Source organism: Colobus angolensis, unplaced genomic scaffold, assembly GCF_000951035.1.
Source record: "Colobus angolensis palliatus isolate OR3802 unplaced genomic scaffold, Cang.pa_1.0 Scaffold32, whole genome shotgun sequence".
Classification (NCBI taxonomy): Eukaryota; Metazoa; Chordata; class Mammalia; order Primates; family Cercopithecidae; genus Colobus; species Colobus angolensis.
This window is the reverse complement of record NW_012116488.1, coordinates 2,299,797-2,321,880: the sequence shown is the minus strand read 5'-3', so window position 1 is coordinate 2,321,880 and position 22,084 is coordinate 2,299,797. Positions and strand designations below refer to the sequence as shown.

The 22,084-nt window shown below is 42.1% G+C and overlaps 1 protein-coding gene across 1 annotated transcript in view; it reads left to right on the top strand.

Annotated features, from left to right (window-relative positions):
• Positions 1-22,084, top strand: part of MARK3 (MAP/microtubule affinity-regulating kinase 3) — a 138,121-nt gene that overhangs the window by 8,963 nt on the left and 107,074 nt on the right. The window contains 1 exon segment of the mRNA XM_011951424.1: positions 13,586-13,777. Within this exon segment, the coding sequence (XP_011806814.1) occupies positions 13,586-13,777 (192 nt within the window).

Here is a 22,084-nt window from a genome sequence, read left to right as displayed (position 1 = left end):
CGGCTAATTTTTTTTATATTTTTAGTAGAGACGGGGTTTCACCGTGTTAGCCAGGATGGTCTCGATCTCCTGACCTTGTGATCCACCCACCTCGGCCTCCCAAAGTGCTGGGATTACAGGCTTGAGCCACCACGCCCCGCCTCTGATGTTTATTTATTAAGAAAAAAAAAAATCACTGCCTTATTGTTCAGTGAAGTCTTGCTGACTAAACTATACTCCTTTGAGATTGTGCTGTGACTATCAAAGGGAGATTTCCAGACCATTTAATTGAGTTTTCAGGTTCCATGAGTTTAAAAAAAAACTGGCTGTTTATTAAAAAGTGTGGTTGTGGAAAACAGCAATAGTTGCCATTTGATGATCACTTAACTGTATATCAGTATAGTGTATCTCATTTAAAATATGTAATATGGTTTTATTTAATCAGCTTTTTTTTTTCCCGAGGCGAAGTCTCGCACTGTCGCCTGAGCTCGTGTGCAGTGGCACGATCTCAGCTCGCTGCAACCTCTGCCTCCCGGGTTCAAGCGATTCTCCTGCCTCAGCCTCCTGAGTAGCTAGGATTACAGGCAGCCGCCACCATGCCCAGCTAATTTTTAAATTTTATTTTTTAGACGGAGTTTCACTCTTACCCAGGCTGGAGGGCAATGGCATGATCTCGGCCCACTGCAACCTCCGCCTCCCGGGTTCAAGCAGTTCTCCTACCTCAGCCTCCCGAGTAGCTGGGATTACAGGTGCCTGTTACCACTCCCGGCTAATTTTTTTGTATTTTAGTAGAGACTGGGTTTCACCATGTTGGCAGGCTGATCTCGAACTCCTGACCTCATGATCTTCCCTCCTCAGCCTCCCAAAGTGCTGGGATTACAGGCGTGAGCCACCGTGCCCCCGGCTTAATCAGCTTTTTAACTTCTAAGCATAACCTTTTGAATCAAGCTGGGCCTTATCAGAAAAAAGGTGATCTGTAATTTCAGGACTCAGGAGGCTGAGGCCAGAGGATCACTTGAGGCCAGTCCACCTGGACAGCACTTGTCCACCTGGTACAACATGGTGAAACTCTGTGTCTTAAAACAAGAAAGAGAAAAAAAGTTGATCTCTGAAGAATTCATGAAAATATTTAGTCAGAGTTTTTAAGGAAAGATCTTACAAACTTAATTTGAGCATCCTTATCATCTTCTGTATGTAAATTAGGTAAAGGTTGAAATTTGCAGTAAGTAGAATTTTGGTCATTTCAGTTATGTAGCTCATGATATATACATTGTAACTTTCTTAGACTTACATGGTGCATGATTTACATTGTAATTACATAGAGGCTTATACCTAATAAAAAATTAATAGTAACTATTTGATTTCAAAGAGGATTGTTCTGCGTTTTTTTTTTTTTTTTTGAGACGGAGTCGTCTTGCTCTGTCGCCCGAGCTGGAGTGCAGTGGCCGGATCACAGCTCACTGCAAGCTCCGTCTCCCAGGTTTACGCCATTCTCCTGCCTCAGCCTTCGGAGTAGCTGGGACTACAGGCGCCCGCCACCTCGCCCGGCTAGTTTTTTGTATTTTTAGTAGAGATGGGGTTTCACCGTGTTAGCCAGGATGATCTCCTGACCTCATGATCCGCCCGTCTCGGCCTCCCAAAGTGCTGAGATTACAGGCTTGAGCCACCATGCCCGGCCTGTTATGCGTTTTATTACTTTTTTTTTTTTTTTTTTTTGAGACAGAGTTTCGCTCTTGTTGCCCAGGCTGGAGTGCAATCTTGTGACCTCCGCTCGCTGCAACCTCCGCCACCCGGCCTGAGTAGCTGGGATTATAGGCACGCACCACTATGCCCAGCTAATTTTTTGTATTTTTAGTAGAGATGGGGTTTTACCATGTTGACCAGGCTGGTCTCGAACTCCTCACCTTGGGTGATTCACCTGCCTTGGCCTTCTGAAGTGCTGGGATTACAGGCTTGAGCCACTGTGCTTGGCCTGCATTTTATTATTCTAAGATATAGGCAGATTTTTTGCCTGGAATTTGTTCCTGGGCTGGAACAAATTCCTAATGAGAGTCAGGGAATGTTCCATGACTTGTGGCTTTGATTAAAAAAGAAAAAGGAGTCAGGGAATGCAGCACCCTCTGCACCACTGGGAGTACTGAAGCAGAAGTCTCATTTCCATTTTAAAATTTCAAATTAAACCTGAAGGAGAAAATAAATCTCTTACCTGGGAAGCTTTAATGTCCTGTCTCACACAAGAAGTTAAAGGTTGTGCTTGGAGTTGGTCTGCAAAAGTAATTAAGGAATTTGTACTGACCCATCTGCACCTGCTTGTACAGAGCAATTGGAAGGGTAGAAGTTGGCTTTGAAAGAAAAGGCCTTTTTTTGAGGTGGGGGGCCATCCAACTTTATCTTCAGCCTAGAGTTCGCTAGCACTGCACTCTAGCCATTCAAGCTGCTCAACTGTGGTTAGTCTTGGGTACTTCTGTGTACACTAGATAAGACATTGTTTCTGTGGGTTATGTGGGACCTTGGAGTTCAGTGTCGAAGCTCAAACAAAGCAGGTGTTTTTTCTGTATTTCTTGTTGATAAGCAGTTGCTTTTGGTTGGACCTAAATATTGTGGGGTTTGTGTATGGACATTTCACACAAAAATCTGTATTGGTAGAATTTAATATGAAATCAGAGAAGTTGAATTCACAGGTTTTGTTTCTAGAATTTTACATAACCCTAGTCTTTTTTCTTTTTTTTATGATGGAGTCTTGCTCTCTTGCCCAGGCTGGAGTGCAATGGCATGATCTTGGCTTACCGCAACCTTCGTCTCCTGGGTTCCAGCAGTTCTTCTGCATCAGCCACCCAAGTAGCTGGGATTACAGGCACCCACCACCACGCCTGGCTAATTTTTGTATTTTTAGTAGAGATGGGGTTTCACCATGGCCAGGAAGGTCTGTAACTCCTGACCTCAAGTGATCCACCTGCCTCAGCCTCCCAAAGTGCTCGGATTACAGGCGTGAGCCACAGCGCCTGGCCATAATCTTACACTACTTTCCTGAAGGGATGTGTGATGGAAGGAGTCTGGGTTTGAAAGTGGAAGACAAAAATGAGAGCCTAAGACTGATTGAGATAAAGATTCTAAAGAGGTGGAATGGACCTCATAAGATATGGAGCAAAAAAGAAGGAACAACATATACAAGGAGAAATTAGAATTTAGAGTTATAGACTGGAATTTGAAACTGGTCTTGAGATTTAAGTAACTGTGGACAAATAAATTCACTTGCCTATGCCTCATGCTTTTTTTTTTTTTTTTAATCAAAAGAGAATAACATCATCTCAAGTTTTTTCTTGGTGTTTTTGTTTGTTTGCTTGGATTTTTATGACTTTTCACTTTCTCAGTCTCCTCTGTGGTCAGATTCATCAGGCATTCTGTCGCTTTCATCTCTGTCAGGCTGGCCTTGTGTTCTAGCTGTCTGTTCTGCTGCATAGTTGTCATCCTGAGATCTCCCTTCACCCATATCCTAGGGATTCCCTTTGCCTTTCCTGTTGGATCCTATTTTCTTCCCTTTGGTTCACTCCCAGGTTTCATTGCAGCAGTTCCTCCAGTGATTTTCTGAGAAAGTTGCTGGGAAGTAAATTTTTAAAATCCTTTCATATCTGCAAACATCTTTATTCTGTTCTCATACTTGATTGCTATTTTGGCTGCATATAGAATTCTAGACTGAATATCCTTTTTCCTCAGAATTTTGTTTTTTGTCTTATATAGCATCTGACACTCTGATTTGGAGAGAGATAATGCTATTTTGAGTCTTGCTTATTTTTCTGCGTTTATTTAAGGCTGATTGGAAGTTTTGTGCATTTGGATGGATCTTGAATACAACAGTGGGGCACACTGTTACTTCTTTGTGGAGCTCTTGATACCAGTATATTTTGTCTTATCACTTGGCCTGGGCAAGCACAGAATGCCCATGTTCCCGCGAGCTGAGTCAGGGGAGAGGGCAGAGGGAAAGGTCTGTGGCTTTCTGCTTTTTCTACTTGTTTTCAATGTCCCTCCCCTCAGTTGTGCCCTGTGTCCCCAAGCCCAGAGACTTTCCATTTTGCCCTTTCTAAAGAACCTCCGATTTTTTGCCAGAGTGGGAGAGGAGACCCAGGGGGTCTGTTATTTAACAGACTGACAGATCTTCTTGTTTCAGGCTTACTTCACTCACACTTCTAGAGATACTTGGTACCACCAGTTCCTGAACCTTTTAAGGGTTCTATAATACAAATCAGGATTTTCCAATATCTCTATAGCTGGCTTAGGATTAATCTTTCTTATATGTGTTAAGTTATTTTCCTTCTTTTTTAGTTTCTGAAAGTATGTCTGTCATCACTTCTGTTTTCTTTGTCTTGTGGCTTTTTTCCTTATGCCTTATATTTTTTTCCTTTACTTTCATTTTAATGGAGTTTGGAGAGGGAGGGGAGGTAAATGCAGCCATGATTTATAACCAGACATGGATTAGGTATTTACATATGTCAATACGTGTCTTTAAAATTTAGCTGGTACTTGTTATTATAAATAACAAACTAAGATTGATAGGCTTCTTGAAAACTTGGCAGTAAATTTGGCTAATGGTGGGTTGTTGTAGTAGAGTAGCATTTCCCCCTTTCCCCCAAGCTTTCTTACCTCTTCTTGGATGGTGCCTGGCCTGAGATGACCCTCATCTCTTAAAAGAATTCTCCTACTTCCCCTTTGAAGACTCCATCCCTTCACATCTTGGGGTACCTTTTTTCCTTCTTCTCACCCAAATATGCTCATGTCCTTTGGGAACCTAGAGCTACAGTATCCAGCACAGTAGCAACTAGCCACACACAGGGCTACCAAGCACTTGAAAAGTGGTTAGTCTGAATTAAGGTGTTCCATAAGTGTGAAAGATAAACCAGACTTCAAAGACAGTATTTCAAAAATAGGATATAAAGCCTTTTTATATTATGCATTGAAATATTGGGGGATATATTGAATTAAACAAAATGGTATTTAAATTAATTTAACATATTAAATGTTTCTTTTTACATTTTTCAATGGAGCTACTAGAAAATTGAAAATTATATATGTATGTCACATTATACACCTATTGGACAGCATTAGAGTATTCATTCTGATTTTCTCATGGGGCAGGAATTGCCCCTTGTTTCAGTTACTATTCCCCTGTTAGCGCCCCATGTGTATTGTGAGTGCCTTGAAGGTTTGACACCACAGTTTTCTATTTCTTTTATTCCCTGATAATGCCTACCATATAGTTGACTAGCTGAAAGTTACTGAATCAACTTTTCTTTTTTTTTTTTTTTTTTTTTTTTTGAGACGGAATCTCACTCTGTCGCCCAGATTGGAGTGCAGTGACGCGATTCCGGCTCACCGCAACCTCCACCTCCCAGGTTCAAGCGATTCTCCTGCCTCAGCCTTCTGAGTAGCTGGGTCTACAGGCGCCCACCACCATGCCTGGCTAATTTTTGTATTTTTAGTAGAGATGGGGTTTCACCATATTGGCCAGGCTGATCTTGAATTCCTCACCTTGTGATCTGCCTGCCTCAGCCTCCTAAAGTGCTGGGATTACAGGCGTGAGCCAGCACACCCGGCCTGAATCAACATTTTTTTAGCTACAACTTGTGCCTTACAAGTTTTTTTTTTTTTTTTTGAGACGGAGTCTCACTCTGTCGCCCAGGCTGGAATGCAGTGGCCAGATCTCAGCTCACTGCAAGCTTCGCCTCCCGGGTTCACGTCATTCTCCTGCCTCAGCCTCCCAAGTAGCTGGGACTACAGGCGCTCGCCACCTTGCCCGGCTAGTTTTTTTTTTTTTTTTTGTATTTTGTAGTAGAGACGGGGTTTCACCGTGTTAGCCAGGATGGTCTCGATCTCCTGACCTCGTGATCCGCCCGTCTCGGCCTCCCAAAGTGCTGGGATTACAGGCTTGAGCCACCGCGCCCAACCACAAGTTTTTTATTCTAAGGATTAGAAAAGTAAATTATTTTTCACCATATTACATTAGTTCACCTACTATACCAGTAACAATTATTTTATTCAAAAGTGAAACAGATTTTACTGTATTTATGGAACAATAACAGTTCCGCCTTCCTATTCCTATTCTTAGATGCTTTCTCATAAATTCAGCTGTGAAGAGTCACATTATCTTTGGTCCATGTGAGACCATCTTCTTCTTTTATCTATTCCTGTTAATCCCCATATGTCATTTCTCTTACCCTCCATCCCATGTTACTGTTTTAATGTGTTTAGTATGTGTATGTGTTCTTACATAGTTTATTTTGGTATGTTTGTTACTTTATGTAAATATTGCATATGTCTCATCTGTACACTTAATATATTGCATCTAACTCCTGAATAGCAGTGAGATATACGCATCTACAACATTTTACCAGTCTGCGTGCCAGAGGTGCACATGTTAATTTTCTCCAACTCTGTCACCACAAAAAAAAAATGCTTCAACATCTTCATGCATGTCCCCTTATGGAGCAATGTAAGAGTTTCTTTGGGACGTATAGTTTGGAATGGACTTGCTGGGTCACAGGAAATGTCAGATTGTTCTTCTAGATGGCTGTTTCCATCAGTAGTGCACCACAGTTTTTGTATTCCGTTTCTCTGCCCACATTTCAGAGCTTTCTAATTTTTCCCTAACAGGCCTAATGTGATACTACATTGTGGTTTTAACTTGTATTTCTCTATGATTTTTAGAATCTCTTGATACATTCCTTGGCTTTGGGTGCATTCTTGTTGTTTTTTTGGGGGGTTGGTGATTTTTATCAAATCAAGGACAGACATCCCATTCTAATCCTAGTTTGCTATAGGAGTTTTGTGGGAGCTTTCTGGTAGAGACAGGGTCTTGCTATGTTTGCCCAGACGGGTCTCAAACTCCTGGGTTTAAGCAAGCCTCTTGCCTCAGCCTCTGAAGGTGCTGGGATTACAGACATTAGTCACCTTGCCTGGCCAAGAGTTTTTACATTATAAATTGTTCAGTCTTATCAAATCCTTTTTCTATGTTGAGTGAAATAATTGCCTAGCTACTTTCAAAAGTGAAACGTGACTTTGTGAATATCTCTGAAGTACAAAATACTTGGAGGACAGCCATTTATTGTCATAATTTGGCTTTGTAGTTTGTTTTTGTTTTTATTTTTTAACATTTGGAAACCCTGCCTATGTGTTAAGGAGGTGGCTTGTTGTTTAAGAAATAGAAAGAGTGTAAGGGCACACTTGTGTTTTACAGAAGGGACCAAGTTCTGTTCAGGAAGATTTGAAACATAGTATGAAGTTGTTGCTGTTTTAAACTTGTAAACCTGATTTCTTCTCGTGGGAGGTACTTAAGTAGGCCTCTCAAGTTTCAGGTTGGTTCTCTGCCTGGTAGATACAACGGCCAAATTTCTATTGTGAAACCATATTGATGTTAAAATAATTTTTATGGACTTCCTGCCAGCAAGGATTTTTTTAAAAAGATTTTTTAAATGTGTCTTTTATGTTTTAATTTGTTTTCTGATTATACAGTGATTTACAATCCATGGTTCTTTTTTATGTGGGCAAAATTAAGAACTCTAACATGTAAAACAAAATGGAGCACATTCCCATTTTTCTTATTGCTTTGCATTGATGTGGCCCCTATGTTAGTAGTGCTTTGGCTGATAGTCACAAAGACCTAACTAACACAGTGCCCTAAACAAACAGGGGTTTGTTTTTCTCCAAAAAGAAATCTGGAGGTATGCAGCGTCTAGCTTTGGATCAGCAGTTCAGTAATATTGGAGTTGGTGGTTTTTTAAAATAGTTTGTCTTTTCTCTCATGTTTGAGACCCTGTAGCTACAGGATAACATTTTACAGCTACAGCTACATGGTTGCATTCAAGGAAGGAGGAAGGAACCGTACTGGCAACTCTGTCCCCACCCTCCCCATCCTCCTTTTTTTATTTGAGACGAAGTTTCTGTTGCTCAGGCTAGAGTGCAGTGGCGGGATCTCAGCTCACTGCAACCCTCACCTCCCTTGTTCAAGTGATTCTCATGCCTCAGCCTCCGAGTAGCTGGGATTACAGGCATGTGCCACCACACCTGGCTAATTTTTGTACTTTTAGTAGAGACAGCGTTTCACCATTTTGGCCATGCTGGTCTTGAACTCCTGACCTCAGGTGCCAACCTCTGCCAACCTTGGCTTCTTAAAGTGCTGGGATTACAGGTGTGAGCCACAGTGCCTGGCCTCCCCTTTTATGATAAACAAAGGCGTTACCAACCCCTAGCCCCTATTACATTGCCACCTAGTAGACTTTAACTAATGAGAACTGGCCAGAACTAAGCCAGATGACTATCTCTAGCTGCAGAGAAGTTTGGGAAAACAAGTATTTGGCCATGTGGTCTCCCTAAACACAGGTTCAACTTCTTGAGGAAAGAAATCTCATGTCTGTGGCTGTATTCTGCATTATTTTCAGTAGCAGTGTACATATTCTAGTTTTCATGGTGGATGAAATGGTACCAGCTCAGTTCCACAGGAGGGAGAAGAATCAGGACTCATTTAATCCATAAGAATAAAACTCAGCAGCTTTTGAGTACCCATTATGTGCATAGTCTGCCATGAAATATTATAAAGTAGCCCAGGCATGGTGGCTTACACCTGTAATATCAGCACTTTGGGAGACCGAGGCAGGAGGATTGCTTGAGGCCAGAGTTTGAGACCCGCCTGGGCAACATAATGAGATTTTATCTCTACAAAAAATTAAAACATCAGCCATGTGTGGTGCCTGCACCTGTAGTCCCAGCTACTAGGGAGGCTGAGGTGGGATGACCCCTTGGGTCCGGGAGTTTGAGGCTGCAAGTGAGCTATGATTGTACCACTGCACTCCAGCCTGGGTGACAGAGCGAGACTCCGTCTCAAAAAAAAAAAAAAAAAAAAAAAAAAAAACGCGGGGGGGTGGCTCACGCTTATAATCCCAGCATGCTGGGAGGCCGAGACGGGCGGATCACGAGGTCAGGAGATTGAGACCATCGTGGCTAACACGGTGAAACCCCGTCTTCTCTACTAAAAAATACAATAAACTAGCCGGGCGAGGTGGCGGGTGCCTGTAGTCTGAGCTACTCAGGAGGCTGAGGCAGGAGAATGGCATAAACCCGGGAGGCGGAGCTTGCCGTGAGCTGAGATCCAGCCACTGCACTCCAGCCTGGGTGACAGAGCGAGACTCCGTCTCAAAAAAAAAAAAAAAAAAAAAAAATCAAGTGGTTATCAAATAATTATATAAAATTTGTGTGTGTGTGTGTGTGTGTATGCAGGTTGTTTATTGGCTCCTTAGGAAGAAAAAAATACGTATATGAAATAATTAACAGTACAAGAATTCAGAATTATTTGTTTAAATGTTTAAAGTTGGTATTGAGTGCTGTGGTATAAGTATAGGGAACTTTTTCTTAGGGTCAGTAATGGATTCTTGGGAAAATACAATGAAGGCCAAATGGAAGCAAAAGACTAATTTGCTTCTGTTTCAAGGGAACATTTTAAAAGTTAACTCTTAAATTTTTTAATTTAAGAACTTTATCAGGAAACATTGAATTAAATATATTAAGTTTAACCCTAACAAGCATCAGATCTGTCAGTCTGTTGTGTGAGGAAATACAAGTTTCTTTCTGCTTTCTGTTATGACTGTTGATGTGCATGAGCGTGTTTTAGGTTAGGCTGGGTTATGCTGTGGTAATACATGCCACCAAAATCCTCATGATATAACACAGTAAAAAACTTTTGCTCACACCAAGTCTACTTGAGGGCTCATTGGCTCCATGGAAACTGATCTCCATGTCCAGGCCGATTTGGTCTTGTGGACATCCATTTCAGGGCAATGCTTAGGGTTAGGAGAGCAAAACACAGGGCTGGAGAGTTAAGCACGGGTAACTAAATGCTTCAGCATGGGAATGGCATTCATTTTCACTCACAGGAGGTGTTCAACTTAGTCACATGGCTGTCTATGCCTAACCTCAAGGGAAGGGAGTGCAGTACTCCAGGAACTCAGATGTAAAAAAGCCAGTGTGGTAAATAATAGTATTGTCTACAAAAAAAAAAGTAGCATAATAGAGTGAGATACAAGCAAAGTACATTGGGATCCCAGTAAGGAGAAGTAAGAAGTTCTGATGAGATGCAGGGAGAGTCATAGAAGGCTTCATGAAGATGGTGACAGATGATACAAACACAATAGAATTAGTAGGTTTTCCTTAGGTATGAAGAGAAGAAAGAACATTCAAATGGAGGGAACCACACTGACTGAGTCAAAGCTAGAGTATACTGGATGATGTAGTGGGAGAGGAAGAAGAGATGAGTGGGCCTTGAATTCGTTTAACATTCAGCAAAAATGTATTGCATATCTACCATGTGTTTAACATTCAGCAAAAATGTATTGCATATCTACCATGTGTTAGGCACTGTTTCAGGTTTGGGTAATATCTGATAATGAACAAAACACAAAAAGTCTGTCCTTGTGAAGGTTACATTGCTAGTGGATGAAGTGCTGAGGAGTTAGTATTTTATTACAAGCACGTTGGTGAGTAAGCAAAGATAGGAACATTGGATGCCTATGAATCTAAAGATTTTCCTGGCTGAGCACTGTGGCTCATGCCTGTAATCCCAGCACTTTGGGAGGCCAAGGTGGGTAGATCACTTAAGGTCAGGAGTTCGATACCAGCCTAGCCAACATAGTGAAACCCTGTCTCTACTAAAAATACAAAAATTAACCAGGTATGGTGGTGTGCACCTGTAGTCCCAGCTACTCGTGAGGCTGAGGCAGGAGAATTGCTTGAATCTGGAAGGTGGAGGTTGCAGTAAGCCAAGATCGTGCCATTGCACTCCATCCAGCCTGGTGACAGAGTGAGACTCCATCTCAAAAAAAAAAAACAAGATTTTTCTAATATTTCTATTTTACATTAAACAGAAGGCAGTTGGTTTGCATGAAAATTATTATTTCTCCAATTTGCCTCATTATAGAAGACACACACGTCAAAGTCAAATAAAACATAGAGATGAATCTCTGAAGTTAAAATATTTGGGACGCAAGAATTGCAATTTGGGGCACACACACAGACCACAAGGTGGTCTTCAGTATGTATGAAGAGCAAAGTAAAGGATGGAGGTTTTATAAAGAGAAGTGTTACGTATTTTGAAAGACAGGTCATTGGCACTAGTAAAGTTTTGGGGAGGTGGCAAGCCCTGATTGGTGAGGGACAGTGGTGGGTAATACTGGTCTTAGAGTCAGCAATAAGTTGTTTCAGTAGCCATTAGATAAACTGGTTTCAGGTTACAATAGGCAGTTTCAGCAGTCAGGCTTACAGAGAATTACAATCTTGGAGCAATGTTATAATCCCCCACCCCCACCCTGCCCCCATCCCCTGGCCCTCAACTCTGATTTAGTTGAGTATGAATAGAATGACCCAATTAGCATGATCAGCTTTCACACATGAAAGTTGAATTTATGAAACATATAAATTTGAAAATGAATGTTTACATTGCAAAAGCTTTTTTAATGAAAATTTTGGCCAGTAGTTTAATTTCAATGAATATATTTTCTTTGCACAGATAGTAAAACCACTTGATACATACTTCATGGGGACATGGACTGCTTTATGCACTGCTTTTTCCCACACCTTAAATAGTGCCTGGTTGTGTGTGTGTGTGTGTGTGTGTGTGTGTGTGTGTGTAGCTCACTCAGTAAATATTCAATGAATGAATGAAGAAATTCAGAAGATAAAATAGAGAAATTTCCCTTATTTTTAACCTCCTGAACCCTGTAGCGGTTAGCATTTATATCATTTATTCAGCCATTCTAATATTTATTGAGTACCAGTTTTGTACCAACTGCTTAATTATAAGATATAAGGAATAATAAATTCCTGTTTTTGTTTTCATGAAACTTAAATTCTAGTGTAATTAAAATCATGTAGAAATAAACATAAACATGGTCACCCAGCTTCTTTTAAAACGAGACTGCAGGCCGGGTGGGGTGGCTCACGCCTGTAATCCCAGCACTTTGGGAGGCCAAGGTGGGCGGATTGCGAGGTCAAGAGATCAAGACCATCCTGGCAAACACGGTGAAACCTTGTCTCTATTAAAAATACAAAAAATTAGCCGGGCATGGTGGCAGGCGCCTGTTGTCCCAGCTACTTGGGAGGCTGAGGCAGGAGAATGGCATGAACCTGGGAGGCGGAGCTTGCAGTGAGCCGAGATCGCGCCACTGCACTCTAGTCTGGGTGAAAAAAAAAAAAAAAAAAAACTAGACTGCAGTTACAATAGCATGCATCTTGTGCACAACAAAATCTACCTGTTTTTGTATTAAAGCCTTAGTGTCAAAGCTTTATTATCATTTTAGTCTTTTCTTTTATCAACTCCATATTTATAAATGGACTATTTTCCCAAAGTTCTAATATGGAAATTAGAATAATTTTTGTTACAATGTTTACAAGTTGCCTACATTTGTAGTGAGGTCATAAAAAGCCTGTTTTATCTAAAACAGACATTTGCAGTAAAAACATAGAAATTGTTGTTGAGATGCTGTATTATGTGATAGTTGAGTAAAATATACAAGAGCCTATCCCCAAACCTGGTATGTGAATGTAAAAATATTAGAGAAATAGTGAAGAAGTAGATGGAGATTAATGTGGAAATTCTGAAAAGGACATCTTTTGAGAAATTCGGAGGTAGATGGCAGAAGTTTTAAAGCTTACTTTCACTTTAAAACACCTGAGTTTCATTTTCTTTGACTTGAGTGTATTACAAAGCAGTTTATTAGTTAAATTAGGCTTGTTTTGATTTATAGGTACATAGAGAAAGACAGGATATTTTCCTGGATAAAAAGTTGGAAAAGAGAAACACATAAAGGGGGTAGAAAGTGGCTGTGAGTGCGTGTGGAACGAGAAGCCTCTCTCGGGCAGGAGTTAACAGCCACAATGGGGAAGGGATTGGGACCTCTAATCCTTTGTGTGTGGGGCCAAGGGAGCAGTAGTAGCAGGATGCCTGCGCATACAGCTGTGTACACAGCGTGTACACAGAAGTGTAATTCTCGGGCCTGAATATTTCATAGGGTAGAGACATATTGAGTACTTTATTCATCTATTCAACAATGGCCATCTATTAAGGGCCACACAATCTAGCTATTTCTGTAAAGCACATTGTTTTGAATTACTGTTAGCAGTGTAGTGTAGAAGGAAATTGGGAATTCAGATTCTCTATAGATTTCCCCCTGAACAGTTTTGTGGCTGTACCCTTATCTGGTGAATGGTGACATTAGCTTTTCCCCTGCTGCACGGGCTGTAGTGAGGCGCAGGTGTGCAGGTGCACTTACTAGCATATGGAAAAGTTAAGCACTGTATAACCCAAAGGCAGCCCCTTTACTCCTATTATATATGGCAGCCACGTATGCAAAATATCTGATTTATTCCTGAACACCCAATTGAACTTCAACACTTGGTATTTTTTGTCTCAGAATTCTCATTTTCCTCAAATTTATATTATGTGGTTAAATTCCTTTGAAGTGCTAGATACTTAAAGTAGGAATGTTGTTTCTTCAACTAGAAGCTCTTAGAACTTGGCAAGCACTCTGTGTTCTCTCATTTCCTTATCTTTGTGTATACTGTATTGCAGCACACGTCACATGGAGATGGGCGTCAAGAAGTTACCTCTCGTACCAGCCGCTCAGGAGCTCGGTGTAGAAACTCTATAGCTTCCTGTGCAGACGAACAACCTCACATCGGAAACTACAGACTTTTGAAAACAATCGGCAAGGGGAATTTTGCAAAAGTAAAATTGGCAAGACATATCCTTACAGGCAGAGAGGTAAATACCAGTTATGCTTATTTCTGTTATGACAGTTGCTCTGTTTATTTCTATGTAAGAGAGAGAAAAGAATATAGATATATTTGGCCTTATTTCTAAGCTAAGTAAGCTATTTATTTGTTTTGTTTTTATTTTAGTTTTTATTTGTTTATTTATTTATTTTTGAGATGGAGTCTCGCTCTGTCGCCCACGCTGGAGTGCAGTGGCGCAATCTCAGCTCACTGTAAGCTCCGCCTCCTGGGTTCATGCCATTCTCCTGCCTCAGCCTCCTGACTAGCTGGGACTACAGGTGCCCGCCACCACACCGGGCTAATTTTTTGTATTTTTAGTAGAGACGGGGTTTCACCGTGTTAGCCAGGATGGTCTCGATCTCCTGACCTCGTTTTTTTGTTTTTGTTTCTGTTTTTGTTTTTTTGAGACAGAGTCTCACTCTGTCACCTAGGCTGGAGTGCAGTGATACGATCTCGGCTCACTGCAACCTCCGCCTCCCAGGTTCAAGTGATTCTCTTGCCTCAGCCTCCTGAATATCTGAGATTACAGGCACACACCACGACACCAGGCTAATTTTTTTTTTTTTTTTTTTGGATTTTTAGTAGAGACGGGGTTTCACCATGTTGGTCAGTCTGGTCTCAAACTCCTGACCTCATGATCCGCCCGCCTTGGTCTCCCAAAGTGCTGGGATTACAGGCATGAGCCACTGCGCCCGGCCTATTTTGTTTTAAGACAGGGCCATACCCTGTCACCCGGGCTGGAGTGCAGTGGTGCAATCATGGCTCACTATAGCCTTGACCTCCTGGGGTCAGGCGATTCTCCCACCTCAGCCTCCCGAGTAGCTGAGACTACAGGCATGCACTGCCACACGCGGCTAATTTTTTAAAAATTTTTTTGTAGAGACAGGGTTCTCACCATGTTGTCCAGGCTGGTCTTGAACTTCTGAGCTCAAGCAGTCCTCCTCCCTCGACCTCCCCAAGTGTTGGGATTACAGGCATGAGCCACCATGCCTGACTAATTAAGCTGTTTCCTTTTTTTTGGTGGTGGGAGGGTGGGGGTTGGGATGGAGTCTTGCGCTGTAGCCCAGGCCTGGAGTACAGTGACATGGTCTCAGCTCACTGCACCCTCCATCTCCCAGGTTCAAGCGATTCTCTTGACTCAGCCTCCTGAGTAGCTGGGATTACAGGCACACACCACCACACCAGGCTGAATTTTTTTTTTAATTTTTATTTTTAGTAGAAACGGGATTTCACCATGTTGGTCAGCCTGGTCTTGAACTCCTGACCTCGTGATCTGCCCGTCTCGACCTCCCAAAGTGCCATGATTACAGGCATGAGCCACTGCTCTCAGCCTATTTTATTTTCAAGACAGGGCCTTGCCCTGCCACCTGGGCTGGAGTGCAGTAGCGCAGTCATGGCTCACTATAGCCTTGACCTCCTGACCTCAGGTGATCCGCCAGCCTCAGCCTCCCAAAGCACTGGAATTATAGGCATGAGCCCCCACGCCTAGCCTAATTAAGCTTTCTCAAAAGAACATGAAACATATATTAGGTGTCTGGGAGTTTTTTGTTTGTTTTTTTGTTTGTTTGTTTTTTGTTTTTGAGATGGAGTCTCGCTCTGTTGCCCAGGCAGGAGTGCCGTGGTGCAGTCTTGGCTCACTGCCAGCTCCATCTCCCGGGTTCACGCCATTCTCCTGCCTCAGCCTCCTGAGTAGCTGGGACTACAGGCACCCACTACCATGCCCGGCTAATTTTTTGTATTTTTAGTAGAAATGGGGTTTCACTGTGTTAGCCAGGATGGTCTCGATCTCCTCATCTCATGATGTGCCTGCCTCGGCCTCCCAAAGTGCTAGGATTACAGGCGTGAACCACTGCGCCGGTCTGGGAGTTCTTTTGCTTTCCCATTACTCTAAATGCTGGAAATATCATAGAGGGTTTAAATAATCTTTACCTTTAAAAATAGGTAATGTTTTGTTCTTTTTCAGTAGCAAATTATCTGCCACCACAGTAAAAATTGTCTTTAACTTCAGGAATACACCTAATTTGTATGAGCTGATGTTACTTGCTAATCAATAGTATTGTCAATATTTACAAATTTATCTTCAAGAATTTTCTTAATTTACTTTTCGCATAGCGTACGTTTAGTCAGTTATTGTGTAGGAAGGCACATACTTTCCTAACCTTGGTGAAATGACTTTGCTAGGCCCTATTCCTATTAATCAAAAAATACATGCATTAAAACCACAAAACTAACTCCCTCCTATTGTTCTATTTGTATGGTACAGAGCCTGTTTTGCTGCCTTTTTTTTTTTTTTTTGAGACGGAGTCTTGCTCTGTTGCCAGGCTGGAGTGCAATGTTGTGATCTCAGCTCACTGCAACCTCCGCTCCTGGGTTCAAGCAGTTCTCCTTCCTCAGCCTCCTGAGTAGCTGGGACTACAGGTGTGTGCCACCATGCCCATCTAATTTTTGTATTTTTAGTAGAGACAGGGCTTCACCGTGTTGGCCAGGGTGGTCTGAACCTCTTGACCTAGTGATCTGCCCACCTCAGCCTCCCCAAATGCTGGGATTACAGGTGTGAGCTAGCATGCCCAACCTTTGATATAGTTTCTTGCATTTAAGTCTTTGTGCCTATTGTTTCCTGTACCTGAAGTACTCTTTACTCTTCTGTTTAGGGAACATTTCTGAGACATAATCATTGACAAATACCCTTTCCCCAGGCATGGGATTCCATAAAAATCCCGATACTCCCCTTATACAGCACAATTTACATTGTATTGGAATTGCTCGTTTGTCTGTCCCCTGCTCTAGTCTGCAGGCTATCTCCAGTCTGTAGCGGAAGATGACAGAACTTAACACAGTGCTTGGAGCCTGTTAGGTACTTAATAAATATTTGTTAAATGAATGTAATAATACTGTTTTTTGGCGGGGGGTGGGTGGCAACAGAATCTCACTCTGTTGCCCAGGCTGGAGTGCAGTGGCGTGATCTTGACTTACTGCAACCTCCTGCCTCCTGGGTTCAAGCTATTCTCCTGCCTTAGCCTCCCGAGTAGCTGGGATTTCAGGCACCTGCCACCACACCCAACTGATTTTTTGTATTTTTAGTGGAGAGGGAGTTTCACCATGTTGGCCAGGCTGATCTCAAACTCCTGATGTCAGGTGATCCATCCACCTTGGCCTCCCAGAGTGCTGGGATTACAGGTGTGAGTCACCATGCCTGGCCTGAATGTAATAATACTTGATGGAAGCTTTTAAAGCAAATACTCTCCCTGTGCAGGACCCTCCTGATAGATGTACCAAGACTGTGACACATATGGCGTAGCATTCATGCCTGCAGCCCACCAGGACTGGGGCTGCAAGAGCATGAGCCCTGGATCCGTCATCTGTCAGCAAGCATCCTCTATTTGAAGCAGTGTGACCTGTAAATATTCTCATTTCCTGTGTGTGCTGAGACTTGGAAAAGATTGGGAAGCACTGGACTATGCTAACTGGAATTTTAAAAGACTGTTGCCAGAAATTTACGTCTTGACAGTTCATCAATTTTAGTGATAAAATCCTTGTGGATTTTTAGTTAAGATTATCCTTGTTGTTGAGCTGCCGTAGACTGCTTTTGGAATCTGTAAACAGCTTGTGTGGGCGGAGCTGTCCTTGTTGTCCTTGATTAAAGCTTTCTTGAGATAAGGAACCAGACCTCTGAGTTTCTTAGTTCCCACCAGTTCCAGGTGGCTACTTGCCAGCTTCCTTATGTGGGCAGAGATGGTGGGCTAAGAGAGCATTGGGACAGACACACCCTCTCCCATTTACCTTACCTAACTAACATTGTCTGAAGTCTGGCCTGTGGTGTTTACTTCTAGTAGGTTCTTTCTCTAGAAATGCTTGAATATGACTAGCAGAATGGTTTAATGTAAAAATTTTCTCAGTTTTTTTAAAACTTTGAACAAGTTCTCACTCATAGGTGGGAGTTGAACAGTGAGAACACGTGGACACAGGGAGGGGAACGTCACACACCAGGACCTGTCGGGGTGAGGGGCAAGGGGAGGGACAGCATTAGTAGAAATACCTAATGTAGGTGATGGGTTGGTGGGTGCAGCAAACCACCATGGCACATGTATACCTGTGTAACAAACCTGCACGTTCTGACATGTATCCCAGAACTTAAAAAAAAAAGAAAAAACTTTTGAACAAAATCATTTTACTCTTTTTTTTTGCCTATTGTAGATACGACATAAAATGTAAACATTATAGAAATTAATTATGTAGAAAGTAAGTTCCTTGAAATTCGTCTCTTCAAAGACAATCACTTCCAGCAGTTTGGTATATATTCCCAGAGTTTTCTATATAAACATTAACTTAAAAAAAAATTTAACAAAAAGGGACTAATATGGGACATGATGATAGGTTTTTTTTACTTAGTAATGTACCTTGACCGCGTCTGGGTCTTAGTACTCATAGATTTGACATACTAGTTTAAAGGCAGCGTAGCCTCCCTGGGTTTGGTGGTGCCATAGTTTATTTCCTGTCAGTGGGCATTAGGGTTGTTTCTAAGTTTTTGTTGTTACGAATGGATCTGCAGTGGACATTCTTTAGCATTGTGTGTCCTTGTTAAGTGTTTCTGTAGGATAATTCCTAGAAATGGAAGTCCTAGGTCAAAGTGGATGAATATTTGACATTGTAATAGATACTACTAAATTGGTTTTGAATAAAAAGTGATGTACCTACTTTATTATCCTACCAAAATGAATGAGTGTTCATTTTCCTACATGCTTCTACACTGTAGATAATTTTTGTCTATCTGAATGTCTTAGTCTGTTTTTGCTGCTGTAACACAATACCAGAAACTAGGTAATTTATAAAGATGAGAAATTTATTTCTTACAGTTGTGGAGGCTGGGAAGTCCAAGATCCAGGGGCTGCATCTGGCCAGGGCCTTCTTGATACATGAAGGGCGTGATGGAAGGGCAAAGGGTGGGGAGCAGCAGGGAGGGAAGAGAAGAGGAGGAGAAAGGAAGAAAAGAGGGCAGAGCCCTTGCAGTCTGATTGCCTCTCCAGGGCTCCGTGTCTTAGTACTGCTGCAATAGCAATTACATTTCAACATGAGTTTGGAAGGGGATATTCATTCAAACCATAGCACATATGGACAAAAAAAGGGTATAGAAAAAGCCAGAAGTTGCTTTTTCCCTTTTCACAACTTAGATTTATAATCTTTTTATATATTTTTGTCATTCATAATTTCTTTTTGAAGTAAGTTCCCTGACCCCCCACAGTAGCTCATGCCTGTATTCCTCGTGCTTTGGGAGGCCAAGGCAGGTGGATCACTTGAGCCCAGGAGTACAAGGCTGCATTGCGCTATGATTGTACCACTGTACTCCAGCCTGGGCAACAGAGGGCACTCTCTAAAATAAATAAAAATAAAACAAGTTTCCTGTTTATATCCTTTATTCATTTTTCTTTTTTTTAATCTTAGTGAAGTTAAGCCCTTTATGTTTCAGTCATCTGTCTGATATGTCTGTTAATACAGGTTTTGAATATCTTTCCCTAGATTGCTTCTTTTAACTGTTTATGATGTCTTGTTTGAGGGAAGTTTTTAAGTATTTTTGTGGCAAAATCATTTAATCTTTTTCTTTATTACATTTGGGTTTCATGTCTTCGTGAAGATTTGTCCCATGACTTAAAAAACAGTTTTGTAGGCCGGGCGCGGTGGCTCCCGCTTGTAATCCCAGCACTTTGGGGGGCCGAGGCGGGTGAATCACCAGGTCAGGAGATCGAGACCATCCGGGCTAACACGGTGAAACCCTGTCTCTACTAGAAATACAAAAAATTAGCCGGGCGTGGTGGCGGGCGCCTGTAGTCCCAGCTACTCCGGAGGTTGAGGCAGGAGAATGGTGTGAACCCAGGAGGTGGAGCTTGCAGTGAGCCGAGATCACGCTACTGTACTCCAGCCTGGTTGTGGTGAGCCACCGCACCCAGCTACTTAGTACTTTTCTCAGCTAGCATCTTTATTTTTGTCAGTGTTCTCTTGCCCTGTGATGGGAATGTGATGTATCTTGCCTGTTGAAGAACTAAAACCTCTGAAGAAAACCGAGAGGGTTACGGGAAGAGTGGCATTGATGATTTGGGGACTTAATTCATTCTGAGTCAGTATAAGTTAAAGGGTTATTGTGTATTATGTTGAGAGTTTTAACTGCTGTCCTTGGGGTTAGAACAGAGATGTAGAATTACATAGTGAAAAGAATTTTCTAAAAGAAGGGAATAGGGACAATCTGTATCATGCATTTAAGTCACAAGGATGTTGTGAACATAAAAGATACTCATGAAGGCTGTGCGCGGTGGCTCATGCCTGTAATCCCAGCACTTTGGGAGGCCGAGGTGGGCCGATCACAAGGTCAAGAGATCAAGACCTGAGGTCAGGAGTTCAAGACCAACCTGACCAATATGATGAAACCCCGTCTCTACTAAAAATACAAAAATTAGCCGGGTGTGGTGACGCACGCCTGTAGTCCCAGCTACTTGGGAGTCTGAGGCAGGAGAATCACTTGAACCCAGGAAGCGGAGGTTGCAGTGAGCCAAGATCACGCCACTACACTCCAGCCTGGTGACAGAGCGAGACCCTGTCTCAAAAAAAAAAAGATACTCGTGAAAAACTAAGTGTTTGTTGGAAGAAAGGTGTTTTAATTTAACAAACCTGTTGGAGTAAGAATCATAACCAAGTTATGGCCGGGCGCGGTGGCTCAAGCCTGTAATCCCAGCACTTTGGGAGGCCGAGACGGGCGGATCACGAGGTCAGGAGATTGAGACCATCTTGGCTAATCCGGTGAAACCTCGTCTCTACTAAAAAAAATACAAAAAACTAGCCAGGCGAGGTGGCGGGCGCCTGTAGTCCCAGCTACTCGGGAGGCTGAGGCAGGAGAATGGCGTAAACCCGGGAGGCGGAGCTTGCAGTGAGCTGAGATCACACCACTGCATTCCAGCCTGGGCAACAGAGGGAGACTCTGTCTCAAAAAAAAAAAAATTAAATTAAATTAAAAAATAACAAAGTTACGTTAATATGTACACTCTGGAGACCATTTTAAATCAAGCCTTTAAATAGCCTAGTTATGGTGTAAGTTCAGTTTAGGTGAGACTCCCCCCAGAATGACCATGAACCAATTAGAAATGGACATCAAAATGCTCATTTTATATATTTTTAAAATACATGTACCAGTTGTGAAATTCATCTGATTTAGCTCTTAAATGGAAGTGCTACCCATTATCCATATTGTCCTGGAAGCATCTATCCCATATTTACTATGAATTTGGGGATGTTAGTTGCATCTGCTGTCTTACTTTTGACCAACTTTTCATAGCTTATAGTTATTTTGGTGTGAAATATTGCCTGTTTTACACCACAGTTTTCTTTCAAGTTCATTATTTCCCCCTACTAATTTTCATAGCCTCCCAGAGACTTTTCCCCTCACATGAACTACAGAACTCACTTGTTTCAGTTATTTGTACTTTATTGGAGTTATTTATTGTTAAAAAATTATTTTCCTAAAGTAATGCATGCACATAGCTTGACAAGTCAAATATACTGAAAAGTTCTGGCCACGCACAGTGGCTCACGCCTGTAATCCCAGCACTTTGGGAGGCTGAGGCGGGCAGATTACAAGGTCAGGAGATCGAGACCATCCTGGCTGACTCGGTGAAACCCCGTTTCTACTAAAAACACAAAAAATTAGCCGGGTGTGGTGGTGGGCGCCTGTAGTCCCAGCTACTCAGGAGGCTGAGGCAGGAGAAAGGCATAAACCCAGGAGGCAGAGCTTGCAGTGAGTGGAGATCGCGCCACTGCACTCCAGCCTGGGTGACAGAGCAAGACTCTGTCTCAAAAAAAAAAAGTTCTAATGACAATCAGAAGTTTTTTTTCTTATCCCTTTTTCCTCAGCATTATTACTCAAAGGCCCCCACTTTTTTAAGCTCTTTCTTCTGATACTCTAATAGCTTTCTCCAAATTTATTATTTTAAATATCATTGACTTCCACTTCCCACTTCCGTATCTACATTTCTTTCCCTGGCTTTTCTATTGCAATGATATATTTGGCTTATTAAATTAAGACTGTGTAAGTATTGTTGAGTTTTGGCGATGGTCATTTATTTTCTTATATAATTTTAAAGCTTTGTCTAAATAGTTACTTCTTTTTCTTTCTTTTTTTTTTTTTTTTGAGACGGAGTCTGGCGCTCTGTGGCCCAGGCTGGAGTGCAGGGGCCGGATCTCAGCTCACTGCAAGCTCCGCCTCCCGGGTTTACGCCATTCTCCTGCCTCAGCCTCCTGAGTAGCTGGGACTACA